The sequence below is a fragment of the Physeter macrocephalus genome, chromosome 19 (genome assembly GCF_002837175.3).
Source record: "Physeter macrocephalus isolate SW-GA chromosome 19, ASM283717v5, whole genome shotgun sequence".
Classification (NCBI taxonomy): domain Eukaryota; kingdom Metazoa; phylum Chordata; class Mammalia; order Artiodactyla; family Physeteridae; genus Physeter; species Physeter macrocephalus.
In genome coordinates this window covers 16,900,585-16,921,120 of record NC_041232.1, presented here as the reverse complement: position 1 = coordinate 16,921,120, position 20,536 = coordinate 16,900,585, and the positions used below count along the sequence as shown (strand labels likewise).

Below are 20,536 nucleotides of genomic sequence, written 5' to 3'. Positions count from 1 at the left end.
GGTGGTGGTGGTGGGATGAATTGGGAGATTGGGATTGACATATATACATGAATATGTATAAAATAGATAACTAATAAGAACCTGCTGTATAAAAAATAAATAAAATAAAATTCAAAAAAAAAAAAAAAGTCCTGGGGCCGGGACTCCCCTGGTGGTCCAGTGGGCGCTCCCAATGCAGGGGACCTGGGTTTGATCCCTGGTCATGGAACTAGAGCCCACATGCTACAACTAAGAGTCCGCCCGCATGCCGCAACTAAAAGATCCTGCACGAGGCAACGAAGATCCTGTGTGCTGCAGCTGAGACGAGGCGCAGCCAAATAAGTCAATAAATATTTTTTAATAAGTCCTGGGGCCAATGCTCATTGGGCAGAACTGTCCCATGTTGTTTCATGAACCTATCACTGTGGCTGGGGAGTCAGAATGTCCCGATTGGCCAGGCCTGAGTCACATGACTACTTCCAGAGTAGGGGCAGGCTATATAGATCAAGGACTGGGGGAAAGACAGTTTCCCAAAGGAAAACTGTGCTTAGAAGAAGGAGAAAGTGAAAGCAACATCTTTTACTGCTCCCTGTAAACATGAACAAGTCTCCTCCAACCTACAAATACAGCAGAACAATTGCATCTCCCCTGAGCTTCTACAGATCACTCTCCTTCCTTTTGCTGCCAAACTTCTAGTCTACACAGGCTGCTCCATTTCCCAACTTTTTGTGCCCTCCTCAGTCCTGGAGAACCAGGCTTCCAGCCCCACCAGTCCAGTCAAAGTGCTCCAGCAGTGGCCATCAGTGACCCAACACCCAGTGCAGTGGCCTTCCTTCTGTCCTTATACTGCTTGGCCTCTTGCCTACATACTAAACCGCTAACCACCATTTCCTGTTCCCCTGATAAGAGTGGTTTCTGGATATCTTCCCAACTGGCCCTCCTCTGACCTCTCAGGATGCTCTTTTTCTGTTTCTTTCACTCCTGCCTGACTGCCATTGTTCTCCAGGCTCTGTCTTAAGCTTTCATGTCGTCTTACATCTACACTCTCTTCCAGGCATTCTTTCTTACACCCATAGCCTTGGCCACACATGTACAACGATGAATCCCCCAAACTTTCCTGCTCTGAACTCTAGACCCGTCCCATCAGTTGCCTGCTATTCATGTCCACCTAGAAGTCCTGCAGAACCTTCAGACCTGCATGTCCAAGATCACATGCATTACCCTTCCTCCTGGCCAGCATCACTTCACTCCCAAGTCTAGGTTGCCTGGGTTGAACGCCAGTTCTACTCTTTGCTAGCTGGGTGATCATGGGCAAGTTATCTCACTTTTATTTTTCTTTTCTTGTTATTTTTGGTCACACCGTGCGGCATTGTTATATCTTTTTCCATCCCTTCATTTTCAGTCTGTATGTGTCCCTAGGTCTGAAGTGGGTCTCTTGTAGAAGTTTTATCACATATTTTTTTTTTTTTTTTTTATTTTTGGCCACACCGGGCGGCATGTGGGATCTTAGTTCCCCGACCAGGGATCAAACCCGTGCCTCCTGCAGTGGAAGCACGGAGTCTTAACTACTGGACTGCCAGGGAAGTCCTCACTTTTCTTTCTGTCTCAGTTTCCTCATCTATAAAATGGAGGTGATAACAGTACCTAGCAAATAAGGTAATTTACACAGGTTCAGAGGGTTAGGCCGTGGACATCTTTGAGGGCCCATCACCCTACATGTCACTCAAACAGGTGACACCGCTGCTCTAGGCAGCTGGGCATCCCCTGCCGCTCTCAGGATCCACGAGGCACCTCCTCAAGGCTTAGGTCAAATTGCACTTCTCTTTCGTAGCTTCCCTTAACCCCCAAACCAGGTAGAATGAAGCACACCCTTTCTCCTGTTCCCAGAGCCTAGCATTTTATGACACTGAATCACAGTAGCTGGTTTACATTATCTGATCACTCGTTTGATCGCTTGATCTGATCACTTGAAGTCTTTAGAGTAGGGACTTTTTTGTTTGATCATCTTTATTGCCCCAGGCTCCCAACACATAGCTCGTGGCATTTAATAGAGTGCAAAAAAATATTTGCTGACTCCAACAACTGTTAGTGAAATGCATTAAGATTTCTTAAGTTCCAGTTTGTAGAGGGATGGCTTTACGGTGGATGTCAGCTGTGTCACCTTGCCCAGTGGACATTCCTGACCCCTTGTTTGCATAACAGCTCCCATCCATCCTTCCTCTGGGGACTCCCCTCCCCCACACAAGGTGGTTATGCGGCCCTATAGGCCACGGCGCTCTGGGACATGGCATAGGCCTGGCCAGTCAGAGCCAGAGTGATCATCCCAGATAGGGGTGTGTGGCCCAGACCGGGCTAAAGAGAATGAAGTCCTGGGATATTCCACAGAGGCTGGAGAGAGAAGGAGCCCCCCCAGCTCATGTGAGCAGTGCCTGGGGCTCTCTAGGGCCCTGCGGCTCCCATCCCCCTCCACCTGGAGGAAGCTCTCCAACAGTCAGAGAGCTCTGGGCAGTGAGTGAGATGGTAGATGTGGGACAACAGTCCTGAAGGCCAGCTCCACCCCTGAAGTTGGCCTTGGTAAGAGCTAAGCAATTCTCTTTTCTGCTTCTATCAGTTGGGGTTGGATTTCTGGCACTTGGGCCTGAATGAATCTTGACTACTACAGGTTTTACCTTTGTAAGGATTCATGGTGTAACGCTCTGCGCGCTATGGAAACCCAGCAACGGTGCCTTCCCACTGCCCTGAAGTGCCAGGCATTTCCTCCTTTCACGTCTCCTGCCCTTCTCTTGAGGGAGTGATACTGATGATACTGATAGAGGTAGCATTCAAAAGTCTGGGAAGCAGGAATGAGGAGGGAAAGTAGTGGGTTCATCTCCTTTACAAATACTTTATGATGATCTGTGATGTGAGGGAAGGCCCTGAAGTGGCACTTAGGGGCACAGTATAATAATCAAGACTCTTTCAGTGACAGAAAATCAAGAGAACCTGGATTAAGAGAATAAATAAATAAGGGAATGGAATGTATTGGCTGATGTAACTGCAAAGTCCAGGAGTAGGTCTGACTTCAGGCATAGCTGGATCCAGAAGCTCAGACAGTGACATGAGGGATTGGCCCTTTTCTATCTCTCTCCTCTGCATTTTTCTGCATTGATTTTATTCTCGGGTGGTCTCTTCCCACATGGGAGAAAAGATGGTCACCAGCAGCCCCAAATGTATTTGTTACCAGCAAAGAAGGAATGTGTGGTATGTAGTGGGCAGTAAGGTTAGATAGAGAGTTGGAGACTCTATCAATTAGAAATGCTTTAGGACTTCCCTGGCGGTCCATTGGTTGGGACTTTGCCTTCCAATGCAAGGGGTGCGGGTTCAATCCCTGGTCAGAGAGGTAAGATCCCACGTGTCTCGTGGCCAAATAAATCAAAACATAAAACAGAAGCAATATTATAACAAATTCAATAAAGACTTAAAAATGGTCCACATCAAAAAGAAAGAAAAAGAAAGAAAGAAAGAAAGAAAGTAAAGAAATGCTTTAGGGTGTAAGTAATAGAACACCCTAATGATGGGACTTAAATGATAAAGGTTTATTTATTGCATATATTAGTTGTCTGGAGATAAGTAATTCCAAGCTTGGTTCTCCCTGCATGCCAGGGGCCCAGGTTCTTTTTCTCTTTCTGCTCTGCCATCCTTAGCATGTCAGCAGCATTGTCCCTCTGGATCACAAAGTGGCTGCTGTGACACCAAGCATCATATCCTCACAATGCCTAGAGGCATTCTGAGAAGGAAGGAAGGAAAGAAGGAAGGAAGGGGGCGGGAGCAAAAACAGCTTTCTCATTTTCGTGTTTTTCATTTCAGCGGGTAAAACCTTTTCCAGAAATCCCCAGCAGACTTCCTTCTCCATCTCACTGGACAAAATAAAGTCACATGACCATCTCTGACCGATCTCTTGCACAGGGGAATAGGATTGACATGATCAACTATGACCAATCATGATTCACCTCTTTGCTAAGAGAGCAGCACAGCTGTCCAGATAGTCACCCTCTCTGAGTTTCTGGGCTGGTGAGTCCCATCCCCAGTCTTGGGAGGTGAATCATGATCGTCCTCATGGAATGTGGGGGAAAGTCTCTGGGAGGGCTTCTGTACCAGGTCTTTGGTGAGGTTGTTGAGCTGCTCATTTAACCAATCCAGAACTTGACCTAACTCCATTCTTGTTTTGTGAAATAATCAATTCCCTTATTGTATGAGTCATTTTGAGTTTGGATTCTATTACTTGCAGCTGGAGGCATCCTCACTATCCTCTAACTCGGGCAGAATTTGCTCGAGGCAATACTTTGCACACTTGCCTTAGGGCTCCAAAGACAGAGGGCGCATGGCGGGGCAGCGGCTCTGTCCTTCCGAGGTCCATCTCAACCGCAGCCTTGTCGCTAGAGGCTTTCCTGGCATGGCCAGTCACAGTCACATCCTGCCCTCTTCTGAATCCCACGGCATTTTTGTGCATTCTTCTCATTGCCCGTCCCAGATTCTTAAAGCACTGTACCTTCCTGGGGAGGAGCTAGGTGCCAGCATCATATGGGCGAACACGCCGGCGCCTGCCTTCAGCTGTGCGAAGTCTGCTTGGGTTTACTCTGCCTGGCCTCTGTTCATTCATTCCTTCATTCATTGCTCCCAACGGTCCTGTGTTGCGGGGCTTCTCTGGGCCAGGCCTTGTGCAGATGAAGGAAAATGGTCCCCACCTCCAAAATGCATGCTGTCTAGCCCGGCCACCAGGGAGCAGGATGGGGGCCCCTAACACAGCCTGGAGGAGAATAGGGGTGAGGAAAGCTCTAACACAGAGACCACAGAAAGTGCCCACTGAGAACTTCCCTGGTGGTGCAGTGGTTAAGAATCCGCCTGCCAATGCAGGGGACACAGGTTCGATCCCCGGTCCAGGAAGATCCCACATGCCGAGGAGCAACTAGGCCTGTGCGCCACAACTGCTGAGCCTGTACTCTACAGCCCATGAGCCACAACTACTGAGCCCACGCACCGCAACTACTGAAGCCCACACGCTCTAGGGCCCGTGCTCTGCGACAAGAGAAGCCACCGCAATGAGAAGCCCGTGCACCGAAACGAAGAGTAGCACCCGCTCACCGCAACTAGAGAAAGCTCACGTGCAGCAACGAAGACCCAATGCAGCCAAAAAAGAAAAAAAGGAAAGAAAGTGCCCACTGAGCTAAGACCTACTTCCTTTAATCCTCCCAAAAGTCATGTAAGGGGCAGACACTATTATCCATTTTTCAGGGGATGAAATCACTGTTCAGAGATGTCAAGTAACTTCTCCTAGATCACACAGCTAGACAGTAGCTGAGCTAGGACTTGAACCCAGACAGGCTAACTCCAGGCCCATGCACATAAGCTCTACACCACACCTCCTGTTCAGGCTCGGTGGCCTACTTGCCAGATCTCTGCTCATCCACAGTGAGCTCCTTGAATGCAGGGACCCTGTGCTGCTCGTCTGTGTCCCCCAGAGCACCTTGCACTTAGAGAGTACTAGCTGAATATTCAAGGAGATAATATTATTTCCTGAATGTTAATATTGACTCAGGAGATCTCCTGTTTCTTCTGACATTTACTGAACTCGCGCTAGGGACCTTACAGACTTTAACTCAGTCTTCATACTGGCCCTAACAGCTGTGTATTATTACTACCTGCCTTTTACAGAGATGGAAGTGAAGCACAGAGAGGGTAAGGAATTGAACCAAGTTCACACAGCTGGTAAGGGGAGAAGCTGGGATTTGAACCCAGGTAGCACAGATGCTTAATAACTTATTTGTAATGATTATGCAAAACAGCTTCTTTGGAGGCTCACTTCATAGTAATGCTCAATTGGAAAAGGACTTTCTTAGGCAGGGAATGTGGGAGGCCATGGAAATTTGGAGGCGAGAGATCTGGGTTCTGATTCTAGCTCTGTGGTGTGATGAGGTAAAGTTTACTTTTATTCAGTCATTTTCTCCAGAAAACTAGGGACATAGTGAGGAGAGCGCATGAATCCTGGTTTCAGGGAGTTTCCAGTCACTGGAAAGAGACAGGAAAAATGTATATACAGACAGAGAAATAAAACTATGGCAGGTTGTCTTACATGTTATGAAGGAAACAGAGTTGAGACAAAGAATAAAGCAAAGAGCTGGGCCCAGGGTAGCTCGGGAGTGCTCACTGTCCAGCGGGGGGCAAGGGTAGCGCATGGCCTCTCCGAGGAGGGGGACAGAAAGGGATGGCCCCGGTCCCTCAGAGGTGTGGGGAGGGCCTTCTGCACAGTGAGAACAGCACATGCAGAGGTGGGAAAATGCTGGGCAAGTCAAAACCACGTGCTATGGGTTGAAGTGTGTCCCTTTCAAACTCATATGTTGAAATTCTAACCCCCCGTACCTCAAAATGTAGCCTGGTTTGACATAAGGTTTCTATAGAGGTGATCAAGTTATTATTTTTTTAAAAGGTTTTTCTAAAAATTAATTTATTAATTTATCGGCTGCGTTGGGTCTTTGTTGCTGCACGCGGGCTTTCTCTAGTTTCGGTGAACGAGGGCTACTCTTCTTTGCGGAGCGCGGGCTTCTCATTGCGGTGGCTTCTCTTGTTGCGGAGCACAGGCTCTAGGCTCCTGGGCTTTAGGAGTTGTGTCTCGTGGGCTCTGGAGCGCAGGCTCAGTAGTTGTGGCACACGGGCTTAGTTGCTCTGCAGCATGTGGGATCTTCCTGAACCACGGCTCAAACCCATGTCCCCTGCATTTGCAGGTGGATTCTTAACCACTGTGCCACCAGGGAAGCCCGAGGTGATCAAGTTAAAATCAGGTCATTAGGGTGGATCCCAAACCGATTTATGACTAGTGTCTTTTTTTTTTTTTTTTTTTCTTGGCTGCATTGGGTCTTTGTTGCTGCACGCGGGCTTTCTCTAGTTGCAGTGAGCGGGGGCTACTCTTCATTGCGGTGTGCGGGCTTCTCCTTGCAGTGGTTTCTCTTATTGAGGATCACGGGCTCTAGGTGCGCAGGCTTCAGTAGTTGTGGCGCACGGGCTTAGTTGCTCCACGACATATGGGATCTTCCTGGACCAGGGATCGAATCCATGTCCCCTGCACTGGCAGGCGGATTCTTAACCACTGCGCCACCAGGGAAGTCCCATGACTAGTGTCCTTAAAAAGGGAAATTTGCAAACAGAGAAGCACCTAGCAGATGGGGGTAGGGCAAGAGCAGGAGGATGCTTCTATAAGCCATGAACGCCCAAGACTGGCAGCAACACCAAGCTAGGAGGGAACCCTGGACCGAGCCTTCCCTCACCACCTGCAGAGGGACCGACCCTGTAGACACCTTGATCTCAGACTTTTGGCTTCCAGACTGTGAGCCAATGCATTTCTGTTGTCTAAGCCATTCATTTTGTGGCACTTTGTTGCTGTGGCCCCAGCAAAGCAATACACCGTGTACATCTCACAGTAGCTGGGACGACAGAAAGGAGAGGGAATGTGGTAGAAGGTGAGATGGGAAAGGCAGGTCAGGGCCAGATCACACAAGGCCTTTCAGGCTCGGGTAACACTTCGGATTTTACTCTAAGATCCAGGAAAACCGTGGATTGGTTTTCAAACTGTCATAAGTGGAGAAGTGATGCTGTGTAGAGAATGATTTGGAAGGGAGCAAAATAACAGCAGAAAGACCGGAAAGGAAGCCACTGCAATTATCCCAGTGAGAGAAGATGGTGGCTTGGATCAGGTGGTGGCCACAGGGGTGGAGAAGATAGAAGAGGTTCCATAGGGACTTCCCTGGTGGTCCAGTGGTTAGGACTCCGTGCTTTCATTGACGAGGGCCCGAGTTCGATCCCTGGTCGGGGAACTGCGATCCCATAAGCTGTGCGGCACAGCCAAAAAAAAAAGAAGAGACATCTGAGGGCCAGGTCCATTTGGACGTGTTGATGGTTAGTGAGGGGGAAAGAGAAGGGAAGAATCAATGGCGACGCCTGGATGGATGAAGATGGTTTTTTGTTTGCTTGTTTGGGCCACACCTCATGGCTTGCGGGATCTTTGTTCCCGGACCAGGGATCAAACCCGGGCCCTTGGCAGAGAGTGTGGAGTCCTAACCACTGGACCACCAGGGAATTCCCGGGGATGGTTCTTATTCTGAGTCAAAGACCAGATGTGGGAGTCGGGGGGGAGATTTGTGGAGGAGAATGAAAGAATTCCTTTCAAACACGTGAAGTTTGAGATAACGGATGCAACATCCCAATAGAGATGTAAAGCAAGCAGGTGGATCTGTGAGTTCTGAGCTCAGAGCAGGGTCTAGGCTGGAGGTAGAAATTTGGGGATTTGACTGCATCAAGGTGGTCTTTCATATCACAGGAGTTGGTGAGCTCACCTAGAGAGAGAGGAGAAAGAATAGGAAGGCCAAGATTGAGCCCTGAGAACCCCCTACTTCGGGGGGCTGGTGTGACTGAGGAGGAGGCCTGATTGCTGATGTGAGGGAGAAATTAAGGCCTGGGGCTGCCAGGCCGGTCCAAGAGACCAGGGAGGGCCTTCCTGAGGAGGCGGCAGTTAAAGTCGGTTGACTGCACACATAGGGGCTGGCCGGGGGAAGGTGTAGCTGCTAGAGGAAACAGAAGCACAGAGCAGGGGGTTAGTTCCATGAAGCATCACTGACTGAGGGGCTTGAAACAACAGAAGTTGATTCTCTCATGGTTCTGGAGGCCAGAGGTCTGAATCAAGCATTTTTGGCACACAGTAAATCATGAGGCATTCTCCAGTGATCCAACCTAAAACAGCCCTTCCCTCCTATCTCCTTATACGCTTTCATTTCTTCTCCTAGCACTTACCGTTTTGTTTTGTTTTGGCCACTCTGCACAGCTTGTGGGATCCTAGTTCCCCAACCAGGGATTGAACCCGGGCCCTCGGCAGTGAAAGCATGGAGTCCAAACCACTAGACCAGCAGGGAACTCCCATCCTAGCACTTACTGTTATCTGAAACTTTACCCAACTTTGTTTGTTTTTAGGGTGGCAATGCCTGGGACTGTTGTATTCACCATCATATCCTCAGAACCTAGACAGTATGGGGCAATTAGTAGGCACTCTAATTACTGAAAGAACAAATAAACCATAAAAAAAGAATATGTATAGAAAACCTTGGAAGAAACAATGATTTCCTGTGTTGAGATAAGGGTACTTTTAATTTTCCTCTTTCTCTTTTTCTGCTTTAAAAGTAAAACATCCTATTTGGGGGGAGAGGGAAATGTTCTACATCTTGATTTGGGTGGCAGTTACACAGATATATACAATTGTCAAAACTCATCCAACTGAATGCTTAAAGGCTGCATTCTGTTATATGTTAATTACATCTCAATAAAAAATAAACATACAGGGCTTCCCTGGTGGCGCAGTGGTTGAGAGTCCGCCTGCCGATGCAGGGGACACGGGTTCGTGCCCCGGTCCGGGAGGATCCCACATGCCGCGGAGCGGCTGGGCCCGTGAGCCATGGCCGCTGAGCCTGCGCGTCCGGAGCCTGTGCTCCGCAATGGGAGAGGCCACAACAGTGAGAGGCCCGCGTACCGCAAAAAAAAAAATAATAATAATAATAATAAACATACAAACAGTATACTCACGTATTTTAATAAATTCATTTATTTTAATTTTATTTATTTTTGGCTGCATTGGGTCTTTGTTGCCGCGCGTGGGCTCTCTCTAGTTGCGGCGAGCGAGGCTACATTTCGTTGCAGTGCGCAGGCTTCTCATTGCGGTGGCTTCTCTTGTTGTGGAGCACGGGCTCTAGGCACGCAAGCTTCAGTAGCTGCGGCACGTGGGCTCAGTAGTTGTGGCTCTTGGGCTCTAGAGCGCGGGCTCAGCAGTTGTGGTGCACGGGCTTAGTTGCTCCGCGGCATGTGGGATCTTCCTAGACCAGGGCTCGAACCCATGTCCCCTGCATTGGCAGGCGGATTCTTAACCACTGCGCCACCAGGGAAGTCCCCTACTCATGTGTTTTTAAAGAGAAAGCTCCTACTATTGTTGTACAGCAGTTAGAATATATAATCGTAAATAGGATAAGTAGAAATAAGTGGAGATGTGAGTTACATAACAAAAATTGGTATTGAATCTCTATCATAAATTAAGTTTGGGGACTTCCCTGGTGGTCCAGTGGGTAAGACTCTGCGCTCCCAATGCAGGGGGCCTGGGTTTGATCCCTGGTCAGGGAACTAGATCCCACATACATGCTGCAACTAAGAGTTCACATGCCACAACTAAGGAGCCCATGTGCCACAACTAAAGACTCTGCATGCCACAACCAAAGATCCTGCAACTGCAACAAAGATCCCATGTGCCACAGCTAAGACCCGGTACAGCCAAAATAAATAAATAAATAAATAAATAAATAAATAAATAAATAAATAAACTAAGTTTGACTTGTGATAATATAAAGAAGAAATAAAGAAAAAGCTCTTGGGCTTCCCTGCTGGCGCAGTGGTTGAGAATCTGCCTGCTAATGCAGGGGACACGGGTTCGAGCCCTGGTCTTGGAGGATCCCACATGCCGCGGAGCAACTGGGCCCGTGAGCCACAACTGTTGAGCCTGCACGTCTGGAGCCTGTGCTCCGCAACAAGAGAGGCCGCGATAGTGAGAGGCCCGCGCACCGTGATGAAGAGTGGCCCCCGCTTGCCACAACTAGAGAAAGCCCTCACACAGAAACGAAGACCCAGCACAGCAAAAATAAATAAATAAATTAATAAACTCCTTCCCCCAACATCTTAAAAAAAAAAAAGAAAAGAAAAAGAGAAAGCTCTTATAGAATATAAGAATATGGAATGGATAAACAAGGTCCTATTGTACAGCACATGGAACTATATTCAATATCCTGAGATAAACCATAATGGAGGGACTTGCTTGGTGACACTGTGGTTAAGAATCTGCCTGCCAATGCAGGGGACATGGGTTCAATCCCTGGTCCAGGAAGATCCCACATGCTGTGGAGCAACTAAGCCCATGCACCACAACTACTGAGCCCGCGCTCTAGAGCCTGCGAGCCACAACTACTGAGCCCACGTGCTGCAACTACCGAAGCCCACGCGCCTAGAGCCCGTGCTCTGCAACGAGAAGCCACCACAATAAGAAGCCCGCGCATCACTATGAAGAGTAGCCCCCGCTCGCCACAACAAGAGAAAGCCCACATGCAGCAATGAAGACCCAACACAGCCAAAAATAAATAAATAAAATAAATAAATTTATTTAAAAAAACATAATGGAAAAGAATATTTTAAAAATGTATATATGTGTATAACTGAATCACTTTGCTGTACACCAGAAATTAACACAACATTGTAAATCAACTATACTTCAATTAAAACAAAACAGAATAAACTCTTGGAAATATTTGTGCACAGACACATATACCAGTCTGTACCTGCCAAATTAACACTGCTTTATAATATCCCTCAGTAGTTTATAAAAATCTTGTTCTAGGCTTTCTCTTTCCCCTATTTATTCTGTAATAAATTGAAGCCACAAATTAAGCTGATCCCTCCAGAATCTAAAGTTTCCAGTTAGCCTGTTTATGCCTGTTTGACTGTGCCTTTGGGGGCAGTAACTGAGTCTACATGCTCAGAGAAAGGACTCTTTAGGGTCTAGATAGTTTTGTTCCAGAAGCAACTTTTCCAGCTGGGGAGGCACCTCGGCTTCCATGAAGCTCCATATAAAAGAACTGAGACATCAGCTTACTTGCTTGGTGTGGCCTGGACCCCGAGTCCCCCAGGGCGAAGGGCCACGACAGGCAATTTCCCAAAGCCGGCCCTCCGGTGTAGCAGGGGAAGCAGTGGCATTGTTTTCTTCCTCCTTTATCAGCTCTGGCTCCGGCCCTGCTAAAGTGGGAGAGAGCCAGGGAGAAGTCAGAAAGTTCCATGAGGAGAGGGGAAGGCTTGCAGAGGGTGGGCGTGCAGAACTGCTGTCCTCACACAAAAGTAATATTAACTCAGTACTCTGCTCTTTTCCCAGAGCGATCACAAAACAGGAACTGGGGGCTGTGTCCTTTGTTCCCAAGTTCCAGTGTTAGGGGAGCAGCAGAGCGGAGTGGTGAGGAGACCAGATTTTGGGGTCAGACAAGGCTGAGATGGGGCGCTACCCTTTTCACATGTTTCAGCTATGTGACCTCAAGTCAATGCTGAAATATCCCCCACTGAGCCTTGGTTTCCTGATCTGTAAAATGGGATAACTCTACCTACCTTACAGCCTGGTGTTGAGTACAAGGAAAGCACTCAACGCAGTAACTGTAGTTTGGTACGTGGTTTGGAATTCAACAAACGCGAGCTTGCCTTGGAATCAAACGCCTCAACAAAGACAAGACTTGCTTCCGCTTCTAATTCTTGGCAAGAGCAAGGGGACTCTATCAGCTTTGGGTCCTACCAAAGAAAACAGAGATCTGGGGTCTGCCCCTCTGGATTGTGTACTTGAGGTAACCAGGGCTGGAAAAGAGGTCTCTCAAGGGGATGGTCTTAGGTTTTTTCTAGTCTACTTGGGTTCACACAAGCAAACAATAATCCAATCAGGGTTCTCTGGCGTCAGTTACCTCCCTTCCCACAAGAATGTTCTCTCAGAAGGTGAAAGAAAAGTGTTTTTAAGAGTTCACCAAAAAGACAGCCCTCTCCTGCGGGCTAACGGAGAAGAGAGACGCTGCTTAGCGGGGCTTATCTTTCTGGGATTATTCTGGTTCTGAAAAGCAGCAGAACATCCTTATTTACAACTGTGAGGGGCAGTGGGGCCGCAGGGTGAGGAGATCCCGGCATACAGGGGAAAAAAAGGAACAGGAGGAGCTTTAGCCTGACTGTGGCCACGCAGAGCCAGGAATCTCGCCAAAGAGAAAGTACAGCATTGGCAGCAACCAAGAGATCCTGTATAGACTTTTAGGAAAGATTCTGGGCCACAGCACGGGGCCTCCTCAACCGGGCCAGGAGAATCTGGCGGCAGCCCCCAGCCTGGGCCTGTTCCCACGTAATTGAAGTTGAATGTGCTGGGGGAGGGCGCCGGAGGCTGCAGAATCTCGGCGTCCGCAGTTGGCCCTGTTTGGGATCAAAGCCAGTCAGTGTTGATTTTGCGCAGCCTGGAAACAAATGAAACGAAGGCTGTTTTCCTGAGGTGTGCGTTTTGAAAGGAGGCTTTTCATTTGTTTCCCCAAGGACAGGTGGAGCAGGGAGGAGGGGGGGAGTTGTGACGTGGCTCTTCTGTTGCAGTCCCTTTGGCAAACGGTTTTGGGCTCATAGTTTCCGAGTGAGCATAAACTCATCAGAATGCGTGAGTGGGCATGGCTACGATGAGGGCTAGGTCCTTCACAAAAGATAGTTCCTGGAAAATGCTGCTGGAGGACCTGCTGGCTGTGTGTAATAAGTCCCAATTCACTCTCCACTGGAGTGTTTCCAAGCGAGCAACTCTCCTGATTCCTTCTGAAATTTTCCATTTCTTCTTCAGTTATAGGTCTTTCTCCGTGATCTGTTCTTCTGCCCAGAAATTAGTTTGCGTTCTCTCTTTTTCAGTTAGCGCCGTAGCCCTTTGGTGTGAAGCACGATGGTAATGATGTAAAGTGATACAAGCACGTTTTTCAAGTGGTGGAAACACCTCCTTCTTTTAATGACACTCGCCTTCTCCCAGCACTCTAGCGAAAGTCTGAATTTTTGGCCCATCGGGCCATAACCAAGGGACTGAGAATTTAGAATCAAAAATCGATATAGCTGGAGGGATCTCAGTTGCTCTTTCTTTTTAAGTGAGGAAACAACTGAACACGGAAGTTTGGTCTGGGACTTGCTGCTTCTTCCAGGCAGAAGATGGCAAAAGACATCTCCAGAGAGGCCAAGTCAGAACTGTTTTTCCTATTCAACATTTATGCTCAGTGTGCCATAGGCTCACTTTGATCTTTTGAAAAGAATCGCACCGTCAATAGTGTTGTACTAGGGTAGATTCATTCTGGGTGTCGTACACCTTCATGGTCCAAGACCTTGCAGGTGATTGCACTCTTGGATGGACCCCTCCCCCCACTCCCTACGGGACAAACTTCTCTGCATTTACTTCGAGAGGCTGGATCTGAAAGGAGTTTTGGGTCGGGGATTTAGAACAGGGTCTGAAAAGAAGCAAAGCTTCTTTAGTTCACGTCGTGTGCTTGGTAATTAGCCTTGGAGTAACAAATGTTATCTGCACCAGCGCAGCTCCGTGCCAAGTATCAACACCACATCTTGCAGCTGATTCCAGTGAGAAGTTTCTGACCCGAAGCAGTTCAACATTAGGCCCCAAAGACCACAGTCATCCTGTATAAAACAACGGATTGTTCATCTCTTCCTGGGCTTCTTTAATGCAGTAAGAATTCAAAATCCAGATTAAAAACCAACTGCAGAGCCCCTTTTGGGCTCTCGTAAGCTTTCAGAATTACAGTGAGAGAATACTCAAAGTTCATGAAGAGCATACTAGCTAAAATGATGCTGAAATAGTTTTGGCCTCTGGAAGTACAGCTTTCAAAATTCATGTCTGATAGAAACTGCTATCGTAAATGACAGCATTCCGGGGAGGGCACGTGAGTTTCAGGGATGCAAGAAGAAGGGTTACCATCAAGTGGTAAATGGTTACCACTACCTTTAAAAAATACAAAGAGGATGTAAAGGAGTTGATTATGACATTAATCAGGATAAAGGGGCCACACTCCTCGTCCCCCATAAAAAAAGTAAAAAATAAGTCTTATGTAACTTCCCTGAAGTTTCCTAATGCACAAATGCAAAGAATGTTTTTTGCATGCTGCAGGCTGACCGCAGTACTGCATTTGCGGGGAGGAAATCAACTTCACATCACAGAGGAGACACTCGGCTTTGGCTCTGGGGTAAAACTCAGGGTTCCTAAAGGGAAAGGCTTTTCTCCCTATTACGACTTCACTCTGTCATTTAAAAATTTTAACTTCAAAAGCCACATCTGTTGGTGTAGCCACTGCACAGAATTCTAGGACTCCCACTTCAGGAATTTTCACGAGCAAGAATGAAGACTGGCCAGCAGCAGAGGCCTGCCAGAGAACACTTGGTGCCTTCCTAAACTTGCTTCAGGTGTTGGCCAGGTCTCTGGGTAGTTGAGATGTCCTCCCGCACCACTGAAGAGCTGGAGCTGGGTCTTAAGAAATTCCTAAAAAATTTCCCTTCTACTGCCAAGAAGTAACACAGCAGAATGACCACGATATAAATCAGCTTTATCCTGGAGAAAACAAAATAGCTTTCCTCAAATGTTTTAAAAGTGACTTTCCATTTTTAGATAAGCCCATGGACTCTATCATAACAAACTAAAATCTGCCACCAGCCCAAGCAACGTGGCATCGTGCAGAGCAGCCAAATCTTATGGATAGTATTTGTAGCTTGTGTATCCCGACTGCACTAGGAGAGGGGTTTCCAAGCGATGACAGAAGGTTGTTCATTTGTGATTTGCCAAGTTCTCCATATTCTACTGGCTGACTGTTTAAATCACTTTCTCAGCCCTTCTGACGAGGACAACTTCACTGTGCAAGCGGGGAGCAGGGAGCTGCTTCAGTGCGTTTTCTTACACGGTGGATCCTTAACAAGTCACATTTATGACAGTTTCCAAAAATAAAACCTCAGCTCGGTGTAGGGCCTGGTAAAAAGTCTCAGGTGTACAAATTGACTGCTTTTAGTTTGCAAAAGAATTGTGTGCCTGGGTCTTCTCCTAACCCAAGCTTCCAAATTCAGAGTTTCCCCTATTCTGTATCTGGTTCAGCTACTTTTTCTTAGATTATTCAGGTACAAGCTCCCAAGCAAATATCAACCAGAGAGACACAGATTTCACACGGGGCAGAATCATTTCAAAGTTTGGTTATTTTAATGCAGTTTCACTGTTCAAGGTAGTATGGATACGTTAAGTGGTTCATTTCCATCCTGTAGGAAACACTAACAGCTTCTACCTTATGTAATTTTGTCAAATTCAAACATGACTCGTTGACCAGTTTAATAAAACATTTTCTTTAAACCTTCAAGTAGTTTGGAAACATTTGCCTATTTGCTCATTCCTCTGGCACAGCCTTTCAGAGCATTTATGCCACCTATACTGAAAATCTCTGTTTCTCCCAGCTGGTGGTACGGCTGCTTGGTGGAGGTGATCACAGAGAAAGGAGCAAGCAAGCTTTGTCAACTACTTCTAATTCTCTTAATTAGTATGCTGCAATGCACCCCAGCTTCTGCAAGGTCAGACATGCAAGACAAGTACTTGGCCAAAAAAAGCAGGATTCTAACTAGTGTAAAAATAGATTTTAAATAAAATAGAATCTCTATAGGAAAGAGAATTAAGTTAGCTTCCCATTCCCACTCTTGCTTTAGGATGTCTGTATATAGAAGTGCAAGGGGGACTTATGGAGTCGGTTTGCCCTAAGAAAAAATTGAGAATGTCTGAGTACATTCATGTTGCAAAGTTACAGGGAAGGTTCTTTGGGAAATGCTGCGGCACATCCCACAGAAGTGGATGGTGATTAGTGATACAGTTGGTGTGCGAACAAATAACGTGCAAAATGTTTAGGTCAAAGAGGATGAGGCCTAATCGTAGGCTAAGAACCAATTCTGACGTGTGATAATTTGAAAGCCTTGGCTAATTATAAAAACAGGAAAGAAAACCCAACATTTAACACTATGTCTTGTTAACCTACCCAGCTACCTCTTTTGGAAGCGAAATTCCAACACGGGTCTTACTTTAATTTTGCTTAATTACCACACATTACGAATTTTTTTTTGACATTTCTGTTTCCAGAAAAAGTACACAGCCCCTCTGTTGGCCCACAAAAGCATTACATGACTGTTTTAAAGGGGCCTCTGTTAAAATTCTAATTTTTGGATTTAGCAGCAGCTTTTTGGATATACCTTGAAGGCATAATTGAAAATCTGCCCAAGCTCCCTTTAGCCGCAACCTGAACACGCAGCCCAATCTTTTGTAAACACTCAGAAAATCCCGATCCCAGCAAAATACAGTCAGCCAGTCAGAGGCCTCACCCTGCCTTTCACATGGATGATAAATCTGCCTGCTTATTCTTGCTGGATGCTAGGAAATCCATTCTGAGATTTGAGTCTCAGAGCAAACATTTAGCCTCCTTCTCTGAGGTACATAATGAGCTGTGGAGGCATCAAAAATAAACAAAGTGGGGACATCACCATTTTTCCTACACTGGGTCCACTCAGTCTGCCCGGGGCTGTTTGTTTTTCCTGGCTAGGCCTGGAGCAAGAGGAGATGGCTGCTGGTGACAAGCCAGTGCCAGGTTTACAGACCCAGCCTCTTTACATGTAACATTTGACCAATTATTCAATTCCCTGGAGGCAGGGAGGGATGCCAATGCTAATGCTAGGGAATTTTCATAAATCCTCAGTGGTCATGGAGAACCTCTCTCTCAAGCAGCTGCTATGACCTCAGGCAGGTTTGGTGCTTTAAGGATAGTTACCTTTGAGGGGACACAAAAAAATTCGACCTCTTAAAGTGACTCCAGAACTGAACATCTAATACACCAACTCAATAAATACAACAGAAAAATGCACAGCAGAGTTGGGGCATCTGTCAAGTAGGAAGGCAAAATGGTCATTAGAACGTCTGAGGTCAGTGAACTATTACGGGTGAAAAAAGCAGCCACCTTTGAAAACACTGCCCATTTCCCTCAGCTCTACTAGCCGTCAGCCCTCCAACGTTCGTCACGCCGCACGCTAGCGAATGAAAGGTCCGAACAGCTGCGGCTTCACCCTCACCTCTACTTATTCAGGGTCCACCCTCACATTTAGCTGAAGGCCCCAGCACAGTCTCAAGGACATGCGTTTCTCTGAAGGTCACTTGCCCCTCTTGCCGCGGCCCTTCCTGGAGGACAGCTTCCCGCTGCCCCCCGAAGACGGGGGGCTTGAGGCCGAGGCCATGGCAATGTTGATCTGTCCCTCCTGGATCTCCTGCCGGGTCTCAGCGGGCAGGTGGTTGATCTTCTGCTGCGTCTCCAGGTAGAACATGACGTCCCGCAGCTGCTCCTGGATCTCAGTGATCTGCAGGTCCTTCTGGTCGCAGGTCTCCTTTAACGCCCTCTCCTCTTCCTTCAGCTTGTTCTGCAGGAGGACTTGGTTGGCTCGCAAACACTTGTTCATTTCCTGCTCCTCTCTGAGCTCTGTGGTGAGTCTGGCCACTTTCGTGTTTAGCTGAGTGCACCTTTTACAAAACAAAGGAAGACAAAGCACGTTTTTCATTTGCTGACACAGTCCCTTCTGTTCTGGGATTGAACACAGGAGCCATGACCTCAGAAGCCATTTAGGGCAGACCCCTCCCTCCCATGGCCAGGGGGGACTGGTTTGCTGCCATTGCAACAGCTACCTAAAACAAGAATTTTGCTCTAGTTAACTCAAGTGTAGCCTCAGGACAATTTTTTTTTTTTTTTTTTTTTTTTAAGGATCAGAAAATTTTCAATAGCAGAAACTACAACTTCTACTGCTTCTCTGTTTTGTTTACATGGGTGGCTTAAGAGATGATAGCTGTGATAAAGAAGTTATGAGGAAAAGTGACATTCTTAAAGAGTCAAGTACTCTGATCTCACTGCATTTGCTGGAGAAGAGTTTTCAAGAATAGGGAGTGCCTTACTGATGCTCAATCTTACTCACAAGTAAAGAATGACAAATTAAAATACCACTTGAGATACCATTTTTATGTATCAGAATGCCAAAGAGCTCAGATGTGGGAAAAGGGGGTACTCCCACACGCTGGTACTGGAGTGTGAACTGGCACAAACTCCTTGGAAGTCAACTTGACACCATCTATGAAAATCAAAATTTCACCTGCCCTTTCACATAGTTATTCTACTTCCAGGAACTTATCCTATGAAGTAAATATACTCAGGACTGCACTAAATGACAAATGCAGAAAGATGCTTATTGCAACATTGTTCATAGTAGTGTGAGACTTGAAACAACTTACATGTCCATCAAGGGGAACTGGTTAAAATTATTACGGGACCTTCATATGATGTTACAAAGATCAGAATAGATCTAGATGTGCCAGTACCAAAAAAAAAAAAAAAATCTCCAAAACAGAATATTTTACCAAATAGAATACCTAATATTATTCAAATTTTGTAGAAAAAAGATGTATGTGAGAGGTTTACACAGGTACAGCAGAAGATCTAGAACAACAAATATTCACTGGTACCACTAATAATGGTTACCTCAAGATAGCAGGATTTGGGGGTGAAAGAAAACTTCCAGTTTTAACTTTTAAATTCTTTTGGAACAGTTCAATTTGTTAGGGTGCTGAAAGTATAGGAGAATTTTTGATTTGTATTTCTATTAATGTAGTGTTGTTTTCACAGCAGTTCAAAAACACCTTTGCTGAAGAGTTTCTTTTGGGGTGATGAAAAATTCTGGAACCATACAGTGGTCATAGCTGCACAACACTGTGAGCTGCATACTTAAAATGGCAGAATCTACATTACATCGATTTTACCCCCCAATCTCCCCACACAAACGACTAAAAATATCCAACTATTTGCAATGAGGGAAAACAGGTGAAAGGTATACAGGAATTCTTTGCACTATCTTTGCAACCTTTTTGTAAAACTAAATTTATCCCAAGATTAAAAAAAAAAAACAAAAAACTTCTTAAGGGACAATTATCCCCCTTAAATTTATTTTTTATCCATTTGTCTGGAGTAAAAAAATCCAAATTATTTTTGTAAGTATAACTTAAACCAGAAAGGTTGTTTCAATCAGTAGCAGTTATCTTCCCAAACAACAGTAGTAGAGTCTGTTCCTGCCATGTCATTGATGAGTTTTTTGCCCCACATTCAACATCTTTGGCCTGTAATTCCCGACCAAGGCCAGAACACATGCCGTCTTCAGCTTAAACGTAAATCTCTTTCCTAACTGCCATTTCTCAGCCACCATGGCTCAGAGACGCTCTGGGCACAAGGAAGTTGCTTTCTACAGGCCAAAATGGAAGATACTTGCATGTAGCATGAGCACAGACATCAGGAGAGAGTCCTGCATTCCACATGGCATCCATCTGGCGTGAAACACTTAATTTTTTAGTCAACAGGAAGTCACAGTAGGTTTGCTCCATATATGGGGAGAGCCCCCGAAAACCTGGTGATACACACTTGACAATGAGAGTGTATCCATGGGCATAAAGGAGATTATCTGTTTATGGAACCTGTTAGAATAAAAAAGCTAATTAAAAGAACAGGCCAGTTATACCTACTTTCTTTCCACAGACTGCTTTTCTTTCAGGAGATCATTTAGTCTGTGCTCCAAATTATCACATTTCTCAATTGTTTCTTTAAATTTGGTCTTCATGTTGTTAATCTGAAAGAGCAAACAGAGATCAGTTTCACTTCACAAAGACAAAGCTGTGTGGCCTTTGGGGCTAATGTCACAATTTTTTTTTTTTTCCAATTACCTGTCTTTAACTTTGACAAACCAAACTTGGAAAAGGTGAGACCATTATCTGAAAGAATTTCTGCAACAGGAATAAAAATTTTGAGAAATCCTTTTTTTCTTACCATTTCTCTAAACCAGGATGAAGAGGGTCAAGAGCTACTTAATG

At 46.2% G+C, this 20,536-nt stretch overlaps 1 protein-coding gene across 2 annotated transcripts in view; it reads right to left on the bottom strand.

The window, feature by feature from the left end:
* Window positions 1-15,785: 15,785 nt before the first annotated feature.
* BRAP (BRCA1 associated protein) overlaps window positions 15,786-20,536 on the bottom strand; it is a 30,812-nt gene continuing 26,061 nt past the window's right edge. For both annotated transcript variants that reach the window (XM_024120713.3, XM_024120712.3), the window contains 2 exons: window positions 20,192-20,295; window positions 15,786-18,154 (listed from right to left, as the gene is read on the bottom strand). In XM_024120713.3, the coding sequence (XP_023976481.1) occupies window positions 17,791-18,154; window positions 20,192-20,295 (468 nt within the window). In that variant the 3' untranslated portion in view covers window positions 15,786-17,790. The remainder of the gene's footprint in view (window positions 18,155-20,191; window positions 20,296-20,536) is intronic.